Source organism: Meleagris gallopavo, chromosome 5, assembly GCF_905368555.1.
Source record: "Meleagris gallopavo chromosome 5, MGAL_WU_HG_1.1, whole genome shotgun sequence".
NCBI classification, from domain to species: Eukaryota; Metazoa; Chordata; class Aves; order Galliformes; family Phasianidae; genus Meleagris; species Meleagris gallopavo.
The window spans coordinates 36,470,256-36,483,444 of NC_139408.1; the positions used below are offsets into that span (position 1 = coordinate 36,470,256).

The window sequence follows — 13,189 nt, forward strand, 5'->3', positions numbered from 1 at the left end:
TAAGGTCTACAGCTTGCACAAGGAGTGTTGCTGACGTGGGAGGAGAAATGTATCCTGTTCTTTAGCAGCAATCAACTGTAAATTTGGCATTCTCATCTAATGAAACTGAATACTAAATTTCAGCATATTCCTCAATTTCATGAGGCGTATACTATAGTGCTATGGTATATGATCTGCATAAGAATAGAATTGTCAGCTGTTTCAGCTCTTAGGTATGTCAAATTGCTCAGACAATAAAACAATTCAGAAAAAGAAAAAAGAATAAGGAGAAAATATATAAGAAGGAAAATGATGCATTTAAAAATTCACCTTCCAGGGACAAAATTAGGAAAGTCTTTTACCTATCTAACATTCATGCCTTATTTTTATTCCTCCTGTAGTGAAACTCAAATTATGCTTTAGGAGGAACAACAGTTGCTTTCATCTTGAGTTTTGTATTCTAAGGGAAGATACAACATTATGTGTTAACAGAAAACAGAAAAAAATGGCAATGAAAAGAAGTTATTTAACTTGGAGATGTACTAAATAAATGCGTAGACATCTCTGATTAAGATGCAGTTTTGCACCTCAACTGAGCTGATCTATGGTTATCTAGTGGCTGCATACATTTTTTATGGATTAATTTTCTGACGTCAATAAGTTGAATCAACTTTTCCTGAAGTTTTGCATTTTCTAGGTCTGATTAAGGGAAACAGTAAGGATGTACTACATACAGAAGTGAAGAGAGCTAGGCAGCTCATGGTTCCCTATCCATGAGTAGGACTAACTTGTTCATCAACTGATCACCCTTTCACCAGATTAAATGCAACATTACACTATAATGGTAGAGTACACATGCATGCGTTTCATGCATACCGTTAGCATACAGTTTAGTGATTGCCACTGACAATCTGTATGGTTTGCTCCCTTTTCTGCCCTGGTATTGGCTTTTATGCAAGAACCATTGCAGAAAACAAAGCTAGCAAAAAAAAAAAGAAAGAAGAAAGGTGGTTAATTGATCAATTTTCCACTGAGCTGTCAATGCATGGCAGCATAAGTGTCAAGGGGACAAACATGATTCTACTGATCAAATAATTGAGCTTAAACCTTTGTGAAATCACATTTTCAAATGAAATATTCCCTTCCTCAGTTCTTTCCAGGCACAAAAAAAAAAAAAAAAAGTCCCAAAACTTTTCTGCTTTTTTTTTGCTCTCCTAATTTGTATTTCACTTTAGCAATTTCAGAACTATTAAACTGAAGCTTTCCAGTTTGTGGCTGACTTACTCAGGGAAACTGTCATGAGACAGTAGAGCTGGCTATTAGGAAGACTTTCTACTCTCTGCAGGCAATTTTCCCATCCCAGAGGCACTTTTCTCGTCCTTTTTCCTCCCTTGAACTGTCTCTGCCACATGTCTGACTCCTGAGTTGGGCTGATTCAGCTGACTGATGTGCTAAAGAAATCCAAATTGCACTCTGGGAGAAACCAACACGATCAAACTTGCTGCAGATAATGGACAGATGCTAGATGGATAGTACCACATGCACGACTTACAAGTCTACCTGCCTTATCTCAGTTACAGACATTGAAGCACATTGTACATATGGGCACCTGCAGCACTTTCTAAGCACTCCATTGCAGACATGCACATGGCAGCCAGTACACGGAATTGTTGTGTCTTCTTTCATCACTGCTTCAAATGCATGGGAATAGATAAAGGTGAGGGGATGGCAGAACCTTTTGGAATTACCAGGAGTTAGTACTGCTGCAGATCAGCAGTCTGCCACTACTTGTCAGGGACCAGGGACCAACCAGGCAACAGACACTGAGATCCAGCTGCTGGCACTCTGCTCTGCTCTGTGACTGACTCCGGCTGTAAAAGTACAGTCTGACCCTCTGTCTTCTCGCCAAGGAATCTTCAAATCACTACAGCTTCACAGCAGTTAAGAACTTGAAAATATTTCAAATATTTCCTAATTCCCTTCGCTCCCCCCCCTCTTTTTTTTTTCCTCCTGAGAAATAAATTCAAACGATAGCTCTTTTGTGCCAAGATTATTTTGGAGATGGTATTTTCCTTCCATCCTACTCAACATCAAGACTTTTTTCTCAAAATCCCCTACAGACCCATAATATACACTGATGCATCTGCTTGTAAAAACATACAAAAAGCATAGTTCATAAAGATATTATCTCTCTTTTTATTTATTTATAGATTCATTTGGCACATATCAGTCTAATGCAGTTATTTTAAGGACATACTTAAATACAGTATTAATGGCCAACTTCACTGACAGAATTGTTGGCATTGCTACAGTTACACTGTGCTTCCAACACACACACACTTCTATTCTCTTGTATCCATACTCTCTAAAAGCTAGTGCAAATACAAGTAAGAAAAAATGAAACATGAAGAGGCAGAAAATTGCTTTTAAGCTTATTATAATTGTTTTCCATACTTCAGTTACCTCCCGCTCAGTCTAATTCATGACTAAATAATAATAGTAGCAAACATAGCTATTTTTTTTAATACAAAGTAATTCTTTGCTTCTTTTATTTTATGTTTGTTCCATCCATGGTTAGAAATCAGGCATGACAGTTGTCTAATGCAAAATTTTTGTCCATAGAGAAATCAGGCATGACCATGTTCTACCGCTGAATGTGATCTTAACTTTTTATATCATGGATAAATCATTAACATCTGCTAATAACTACCCCAACCGATTTGTTATATTGTTTTAAAATAATCTTATGTATACCATGGATGTCTCCAACTTGTAGCCTAACGAACCTTTCCCAGCTGCTTAATCCTTATTTTAAATATCATTTAAAAATGCATGCATATTTAAAACAATCCCATTTCTTTGTCTCCAGACTACTATTTAAACTGTGCTAACATCTGGTCATTTCCACTCCCCAATTCCCATTTTAAATACTTATTTTCAGCATATATTTTTCTTGTAAATAGAATCCCACGTACTTTATCACCTCTAAGCCCTCCACTTTCTGCTTTCTGTTCTTGTTCTCATTCCACTCTCTCCCTCATGGTTTCACTTGACTCATTATATTTTAAATACAGGATTGATGCAGATGAAAGATTATGTATAGAGTTTATTTGATTATCTACCCTAATTTAGACTTCGGAAAAGAAAATGTGGGCATGTCTAAAGGGAAACATAAAGAAAGGAAAAGAGGAGAAATGTACAGTAAAGGGGGTATTGGTTGTTGTTAGGGATGAAATTGCATTATAAAAACATATGAACATTAGTAAATCCTTTCTGGTTCTGAGAGCTGGTAGGCTATGAAGGAGTCCCATAGGGAATAAGAGGGCACTTGTCACCTGGCACACCCTAAAATAGACAGGACACCAGCTGTGGTTTGCAGCCAGGGAGCCAACAGTGGTTGGGACCTCTGAACAGGAAGAGAAAGCTCCCCTATTGTCCTGCCTTAGAGGAGAAGGAGAGGATAAACAGGAACTGCCTCAGAACTAGGCACAAGAAAGCCAGGAGAAGAAAACAAAGCCAGTGTTCCAGACTACCTGGGAGCCATTTCCATGCCAGCGACCTGTTCTTTAACAGGACAGGAGGAAAAAAGGGAGAGGAGAGGCAAGAGCAGGCCAGGATGGGTTGGGATGCACATTTCTGAGTGCTGCCACAGCAGTAGAAGAAGAGATAGGATGAGCGTAGGCTGTAACACCTTGCTTGGAAACTGGCTGCGAGTTTAAGCCTTGATTCCACTGGCCTACTCTAAGCCGCCCTCTATATAGTCCTGGGTGAGAAATTAGCAGTTTTGGTGGCAGTCCTCATTGCCATAAACATACAGATAAATAGGCAGCTGTATCTTCCACATTCAAAATGAATAAATCAGATTCATAAGTGGGCACTGAGGTAATTTGAGTAACTCAAAGAAGGTACATTACTATACGTTATGACAATTTAGATTTTTTTTTTTTTTTAAACAGAAATCAAATGGAATATTCTGTGGCTGTGAGAATCTAAATAAATAAAATAATTAAACATATTTATTGTGTTTAATGAAAACCAAAACATACTATAATACTACAGGGTATTTTCTGCATAAATACGTATATATTGTTCCAGAACTCTTAGCCTGACCTCAGCTGATCCACATAGCCAAAGTATTTAAAATTGAATTTCACTTTTAGTCATGAACGTGATTCATCATCACAATTTCTGATGCATGTCTCTCTCCTCATATCTGCATAAATCTTGAGATACTACAAAGAGAATCCAAGCAGCTCTGTACTCTGTCTTACTTCTTTGATAGACTCTAAAACGGGAAGCAACCAACTGTAGGATGAGTGTAATGTGGAGGGCATATTGTTCTAGATACTCTTCCTCTCCCCACCAGACAGTGCTATGAGAAAATAATTATTACACCCTATCAATAATTCATGACATGGCATTACAGTTCTGGAACTCTTTTGTCACACTTACTCTGCCTGGAAGTGTTATCTGCAGTCTTACGCTATGAAAGGAAGTATTAAAAACAAAACAAAACAAAACAAAAAATAAAAGGAAGGAAAAAATACAGAGCCTTCTTGGATTTAAAAGAGGAGTGCACAATGTGCAGCCCAAGAATTCATAAAATGCAACCCATACCTACCCTCTTGCAACTCTGTTACGGGACACAGCAAATAAGCTGCAGCTTTTTTCCAGTGCTAGAGATCTTAAACATCAAGAAACTTCATCTTTTCTACTATGGAAGATACCATACCAGTAGAACCAAGTGGGTCTGTACACATTTATTTTAAAAGATTTAAATACATATTTACATTATGTAGATTGTAGAACTGAAACTCTCAAGCTTTTTGCTATTTCATAAGTTCTGCTCATGTAGTTGTCAGGAATTGCACACATCAATCCAGAACCTGATTGTGGTAAGTAGTGGAAGACCAAACACAGAAAGAATCCACAACTACTGAACTGAGAAGCAAACATGGACTATACCATCAGACATTTTCTCTTATCAGTCCTGGCTTTTTCTCAGGCATTCTTTCTCTTCTGTGGGAGATATTCATTTACTTCCTCTTCTGAAGAATCTCATCCCACATCTATCACTGCTTGTCCCTTCCAGAGTCAGCTTTGGCACTTACCTCCTGCACAGTGACCCACTTCTCTTCCTTTCTATAGTAAGGCGCTAGGCAGCTGCACACCTCTAGCATCCAGATTGCTAATTAGGCATCCAAAAATTTCTTTTATTTTATTTTGTTCCTCTAATAATGTTAGAAGTAGAGAAAGGATTCTTCACAAGTGAGATTATTGTTCTATCTTGAGCATGTTCATGACAAACATGGCTTATTAAGTGGGTGCTGGAAAGTCCACATTGTTACAGCAAGTTAATTAAAAAATAGGATAATTTTTGTACATACAGAGAAATGGCACAGATAATCCATAACCTAAAGAGTAATATCATCTTACTATTCTGTAAATAGTTGTTTCAGTTTTTTAAAAAAGCACCTACAATTCAAGAAGGCAGAGTAAATGGCAGAACACTCAATGAATATATAGGAAAAGCTTTAGAGAAAAGAGCTTTGGCAGTCTGTTTTGATGACTAACAAATTCAGTTTCTAACAGCAGGGATAAGCTCATTCTAAAATCAGGAAACTCCACGTTACTTTTTACAAAAAAAATCAACATTGATTTGAAATAAGGATGCCACTAAACTGCTGCTTGATCACAAATGGCACAGTATCACGAGGAGATGATGAAACTGTATTTATACAGTTTCTTTTTATCCTGAAGGATCTCAACAGACTTTATAAAACATACATATGGCATGCCTACAAATACAAAATTAGAACACAACAGAAATCATTTTGACTAGCATTGCAAATCAGAGCATCTGTTTAACAGTGCACATCAATACTGTTCTTTAATTCAGGGAAGGATTTAAATTGGAATAGTGTATCTAGTTGGGGTTATTAGCCCATTTGCCCTTATTAATTCCTAACAGATTGTATGTAGAAGGAAAACAAAGGGCAAATGTCTGAGTCCTGGATCACATCCACAACCAAAAGATTGTAAACTTGAGATAAGTTTGTATTATATAAAACTCGGATTTGTAAAGAAATATTCAAAGTATTCAAATGCTGAAATTCAAATACCAAAAACAGTATCAGCTACAACAAGCCTAATGAATAAATGTGCTGAAGGCCACGGATAAATCAACTAAAACTAATCCCAGGGAAAAGCCTTGACATTTGGTTGAAAAAAGGACAGTAAGTTGATTTGGTCAGGGATTACTTTTACTAAGTATTTTCTTCCTGATGAAAGAAAAAATTTCTCAGGAAACAATCAGATTCAATAAATCTACATATTTGGAGAGAACAATATCCCTTTACATCTATTTTCAACATTTTCAAAGCAAAATTATATTTTCCTGATTAAAAAGAAAAGGCAAAAATTCATTGTTTTTCTAGCATTCTTCCAGGAGTTCGGCCCAAAAACAAAATGCCGAAACATTTAGTATCCTCATAATTTTCCTGGGATAGGAAGACTATTTTCTGCTTAAAATTATTATGAATCTAACTATAGCATTTTGCATGAAGTAATATGAACTTATGCAAACCAAATGAGTTATGATCATTTGGAAATGGAACTGTATAAGGACAGTGAACTCTTCCTTAAACCATGTTTTTTCAGGGACAGGCTCCACTACTGCTCACTTAAACAAAAAGAGACCAGAAATCAAAGAGGAATTAATGATATAAAGGAAGTAGCTCTTGCAAAACAACAGATGGAATGAGATCGGAAACATATGTAGTAAGCTGAACATTTTTAATAAGACCAAAATGACAGAATTGGAACAAAGGAACAAAATGGATAAACATACACAGAAATCAGCAGAACAGTTGTTAACTAAAAATGGGTCTGTAGTGCAGAGTTCAAATTTGGACTTAGATCCCAAATTCTTTTCTAAATGTGGGGCTTTAGATCCCTGATGTTGGTCTGGATTGTTGCAGGAAGAACAGCAAACCATAAAATCTCGAGTTTGACTGGAGGAAAACTTCCTCAAAATTTTCTAGAGTGAATTACTGGCCTTATTTTATTTGCTGATATTCTGAATCACACAAGAGATGGAAAGTCAGTTCACATTAAGATCCTGATCTAACACTAACCTATGTAAAAAAGCACTAAAGTAGAAGCAATGTGTACCACATCTTTCCCAGATTCTGAAGAGGCAGAATACAGCTTTAAGAAAAATAATGGTGAGGTCCAACAGGTTGACCCATAAAGCAGACTCTATGGAGTAACATATCGTCCTGAGAAACCGAAGTCAGAGATTTTGAAAGAACGCCTCTTAGATTTCTCACTTGGTTGTTGCTTCCCTAATTGCACATATCCATCCCAATGTGAGGCCAAGTTATGAAGACACAATTAAGTCTGAAAACAGAAGAAATTGTTTAAATAAAGAACAAAACAAAAACAAAATTAAAAGGATTTGGACCTACCATTATGTGAATTACCAGAGAAGCATTAAAACTCTGCCTCCTGAATATATGTTTAATTTGTTTAAACATAAGCTATCCTCATGGTTCTCTTTAGTCTAGTTTGTTACTAAATATCTCCATCCTTTAGATGGTAGTTGGCTTGTGATAATGTTTACCACTCTCTGATTCCACATTATATGCATTTAGGAACCCTTAATACTCCAGATAGGAGGGATATATTAGTTGATGCTCCTAAAGTCAGCACAGATCCGGAGCACAATTTTTTATTAATATAATATGCCAAAAACTTTTTTTTTCTTTTTTTTTGCATATTTGTCTCAAAATTTATAGTGATGACAAATTACTGTCAAAATGAAAGAGAAGTAAAAAATTAATCTAATTCATGTAACAATTTTCCCACTCACACGACTTTTAGACACAAAATCTTACATGCATTGTGCATTGGAAAAGTTTTTGTGATAACTTGTTAATTTTCTCTATTATTTCAAATCACTTGATCACACATTTCTTCACATTTTTTTCTATTAAATTATCATATAGATGCGACTGTTAAAAATAGTTACAAAGTATGGTTTCCATTTTCATAACTACAGAATATCAAGCTGCATCCAAAATTTGTGTTTCCATTTTGATATATGCTTTATAGTTTTAAAGAATACGTGCACTAGCAACTAGGAAAGTTGCTTTTGAGAATAGTGGAATGACTAAAACTCAAATAAAAAAAATACTGATGATAATTAATGAAAAAGAGGATTCACGTGTAATCTTATAAACCTGAGTAAATTAGCCAACATTTTATTTTTTGCTATACAGTTTGTAAGTTCTAAATCACAACCAAAAGTGATGTTGCAAAATTAGAGGTGTTAAAATGTAGCGGTGTTAAAAGGAAAATTATCTGCCAGTGCAGAGGTAGTTTGGAAGCTAGCAAGCTCCTGCAAATGTCAAAAGCAGGAAAATATAAAAAAAACTTTTTTTCTTAAAGCTGTGAGATATTCAAAGCTGTGGGACTGCATAAAACCATAACCTGACAGACCACTGTGACATTCTCCAGTTATCATTCAAGTTTGCCTGGCTGACCAGTCAAACTGCATTAACTTTAGCCTGACATCTCCCTTTAGCTCTCCCCCTTCTTCTTTGCAATCACTCTCATCAGCTGCTGCACAAGAATAAATTTTTTCCAGCAATAAATGGTTATTCAGTTCTGAATTTTGTACATTTGCTTAAACCAAGAAGTATGTCATTAGGACACAAAGCATAAATTATAGGTAGAAAAGCACTTTACTGATTTTAATATTAACATAATATATAAATTTAATATAAATATATGTGAGACAATGCTTTGTCTTACATATCATGATTTGGCATATATTTTATCATCCAGATGTAAGTCTGATGTACAATAGATCCTCTAAGTTTCTTAATTAAAAAAACCAAACCTTCAGTGTCTTGGCTGCATCAGTACTAGGAAGATCTTCCTTGCTAGTGTTCTCTCCACTCATACATAGGCAGACACATAAACTCTTACCAAATTCTGCGTAACTTACTCATATTTAGGATGACAGGTACAGAGGTAAGGTACTTTACTTAATCCACAGATGAATAAATTCATCATAAGGGTAACTGGTAAATAAAAGAGTCTCTGTTACATACACATATACAACTCTAACACAAAATTTTGTAGTGTATCATCAAAAACTATACCAATGTATTTTCTATTTGAGAAGAAAGCATTATTTCAAAGAAGAATTGAGTTCACTGGGTTAAAGTAATGAATTTAGCACTCTCTAGGCAGGTAATTTATATGGATTTCTTACACTAGTCATGTTTGATGCTATAGCAGTGAAGAAAATTATTTTGAAATTTCCATTTAGCAAAAAAAAAAAAAAATTATGCATGCTCCTTTTACTCCTTTGTATATATGCATTCTTCTAGCATTGTTACTGTAGAATAATAGAATATTACTAAACACAGAAAACATATTGCTAAATGTTGTTGCAAAAGAGCCAAACTATTTTCCAGGGTTTCAAAATAACCTTTGAAAGGAACTTTCTTTTCTCCAATTTTTTATTAAAAACATACACAAAATAAATATAACAACCAAGCACTGATGCTGAGCCACAAATCCACTAGAAGTGAGCCTCTGGCATCTTTCCTGCACTTCAGAATGCTAACTTTGATCAAATAAGATTCTACTAATTTGAAAAGGCCACGGGAGTTTCCACCAAACAAACACTTCATAGAAAAATGCAGGAAACTCAAAACTTCATAAAAAATAAGCAACAAATAGCCCTTTTGTAAATCCTTTCACCTAGCCATAAGAAAAAATCCCAGAAACGTATATTAGCTGGAAGTAATTACAAAATTACAGATTATCAGTACGATGTTGGAAAAGACGGAGTGCACTGCAATGCTCAGAGAAAAGCAACTAAAGAATTAAGTGAAAATTACAAAGCATACTAAATTCAAAGTCAATAATTAAAAACAATGTTTCATTTTAACCTTTATGTAATGATTAAGCTACTCTAGTTTTGAGAATTTTGAGCCATCACAAAACGAAGGAAAAGAGCATAATATACATTGGACTGATTGGTGATTGAGATCAAAGAATATTCCACTCTTGGTTTTACCATTGGCTTTCAAGATGTAAATATTTACAAGTACTGACAAATGCTAAACTCAGCAGAACTATCAAAATCCATGTAATATCTTTAAATACATTTGCACCAACAGAACAAAGACAAGCTATTGCTTAGGTACTGCTCACTTCTGCAGAGTTGAAGTTAACACAATGGGAGAAAAATTTGCTTAGCAGCTTTTTTACTTGATTCATCCCCTGGTTTCACCCTGAACTGTAATCTGCTTTCTCCCACACACCTATTGCTCTTTTACTCTTTCTTCTTTTTTAATTTCATTGTTCATTGACTCAGATTTCACATTTAAAAACGCTCCTAATTTTTGTGGCTTTTTTTTTATGTTGATAAAGCTTCACAAACATCCTCTTGCATTCTTGAATGCTATCCATTTCTAGATATGATCTCTTTTAACAGTATGACACATAAAAAAGTAAAATCTAGAATAGAAATGGATGGATTGGATGACAATCTCAAGGGCAGCAAAGACATGAGAAGTAAAATACTGATGGTGCATTTATACTGAAGGACATATGACACCTAGTTTAGTATAAAGAGGAAGACATGAAGAGATAATTCATCCAGGGAGTTCAAGACTTCTTACAGCACAGTCTGCCAAAATGATGCCACTAAAGTACGCTCACAAGGACTACAAGAGAAAAAGAAGAGCAAGAAAAATTTTTGTTCTTTTAAGTTTGGTCTTGTATCTCTTTTGCTTGTACTTTAATTTCTGTCTTGCTATGTAAATTATGTTGTAATTGCAAAGTCGGCGTACATGAAGGGTTACAAAGGACCCAGTTGAAACTACTAGGTGTATTGCTTCTATAGAGTAATCAAATTATTCCGATTAAGAATTTCCTGAGCAAACTCCGGGCACTGAGGAGCACCTCCTGCACCCAGTCAGCTACTGATATAGATGCAGCCTGCACTGCTGTTCTCTGGTTTGGAGCAATGACCACAGAGGGTCTCCCGCAAAAAGCAAGCTACAGAAAAGTATCCCAAAGCCTTAGGTAAACCTCAGAAGAACCTAAAATACATCTATACCAACATGCTGACTAACAAACCAGACTCAGTGATGACTCAAGTCCTCATTGACAGCTTCAAACATATTCTAGCCAACACAGCTGTTCTCTTCATCATTTGTAGAGGTTTGATTCATGTTCCAGTGAAGCTTTTTTAGTTAGATGGGTGAAAACTATACAGAGGTAACTATATAGTAAGTATAGGTATTGCATGAAGTATGCATGGAGTGACATTTTTTCTCCTCTTTCTTGTATACTTCTGCATTCTAGTTTGCCTTTCGTATATGGTAACACTGACTTAAGAATCAGTATGCAAACTGAAAAAGGAAAAGGAAAAATATATTCAAAAAACTAGAAACACAACTATTATTCTTCCATCTCAAAAACAACATTGAAGAAAAAAAAGGTATAGCCAAATTTTCCAGGTCACTTCATCATTTATACTCACATAAACAAGTAGTCAGAAAAGAAAATAGCGGCAAAAGGTAAAAGCATGAAGTTACACAGCAAACATGAAACACTCCATTTCAACATTTTTATCATTTGTGTCAGGTCTCAGAGATCTCTGACAATGGAGGCAATATGTTATTTCCCATTTACATAAAAAAAAAATTACTGCAGATAATATATATTGGAAGCAAATTTAATTGTAGCCATCTTCATACAGGAGGATTTCATTACAACCTCAAAATACGTGTCATAAAATATATTTATCACCTTTAGATGACCTCTAACCAGAAATGTGTTATGCTATTCAAATTCCAACTGTCAAATGCTGCAGATATAGGTAAGTAAATACAAATGCCATTAAAGACAGAAGTTATCTTACTTGGAGAAGTTCTAGCTTTTTATTTTCTGACAGCTCCTAAACTGGATGTCTTCCAGTGTCAACAAAACCTGTCCGAGCAGAATCTTACCTTGTTTTCACTACATCAAGGGGATGCATCAGGCAAATTTCTACAAGACCTATAAAATAATAATAAAAATGGCCTAATAAGCACTTGTGCAAACCAATTTCATTTTCATTGACTTAGCTAGTTCTTGAACTTTGAAAAGTGAAAACCTAAAGGTATCCTTAATGTTACAGTACTTAAATACCTCATGTATTCAGCATACTCTTCTTCAAAGATTTTAGACACTAAGCTAAGTGATAGTTGTTTGCTGCAGAGAGGAAAGCTAGCACATATTAGCTATGGGATCACTTTATTCATCATTTCTGCTCAGTTCTTGCCTGAAGATCACCAGGAATATTTGGCTGCCATCATAAACAAATACATTAATTCTCGCAGAAAGTAGTGAAAGAAAGAGTTCAGAGTTAACACAAGCTTCTTTGTCATATGTGACTAATCCTTAAAAATACTGCCGTTAAGGAAGACAGTGTTGGCGGCTCTGATGAACCCGGTATTAAAATGACCAGCCGTTCTTGAGATGGCTATTTGAGCTGAGGCCTTATTGGCTCTTCATCTTGTCTAACGCTAATGCTGAATGCTGTCCACGTGTTCTCCCTTCCTGTTCCACCAGCCATCATAAACACTTAAATTCACGTGCTGGGGACTTTCCATGTCCAAGAGTGGAGGGTGTGGATGGCACAGGGAAAATTCTGGCAAAAGAAGAGATCTGGAAAATCCCTAATGCACTTGAAAACCACTGGCTTCAAAGCTGGTTCCATTACTGTTTTCCACCCAGCTGCCACCTCATGAAAAACCCAGACCTTTACCACCCACTTATTGCCTCGATCCATGGCATATGCTGCCTTTTGTTATTTCAGAGAACTTCAGATTTTCTATATATTTTCTCATTTCTCATCACAGGTTTTCTAGACCTGTGTATTTCTCTAATCATTTTATATACCATTCATATGTCAAACACCAAGCATACAAGAAGAACATGTATTTATCAGTATAACAGTAAATGTACATTTTTGAGATCTCAATATTCAGAAATGAGAAAAACAACTATATAAATGTTTAAGGATTTATAATAACTGAGCAAATTTACATCTGTGTGTCAAGGATACTAGATTCCAGAATCAAAGAATCAAAATGGCTTAGGTTGGAAGGGACCTTAAAGATCATCTAGTTCCAGCTCC

At 35.5% G+C, this 13,189-nt stretch overlaps 1 protein-coding gene across 7 annotated transcripts in view; it reads right to left on the reverse strand.

Moving 5' to 3' along the window:
* Positions 1-13,189, reverse strand: part of SLC25A21 (solute carrier family 25 member 21) — a 227,000-nt gene that overhangs the window by 87,811 nt on the left and 126,000 nt on the right. For all 7 annotated transcript variants that reach the window (XR_014883641.1, XR_014883642.1, XM_085225254.1 and 4 more), the window contains one exon: positions 12,018-12,066. Coding sequence is in view for 5 of the 7 variants with exons in the window: in XM_085225254.1 (XP_085081380.1) it covers positions 12,018-12,066 (49 nt within the window). In the remaining 2 variants the exon portion in view is untranslated. The remainder of the gene's footprint in view (positions 1-12,017; positions 12,067-13,189) is intronic.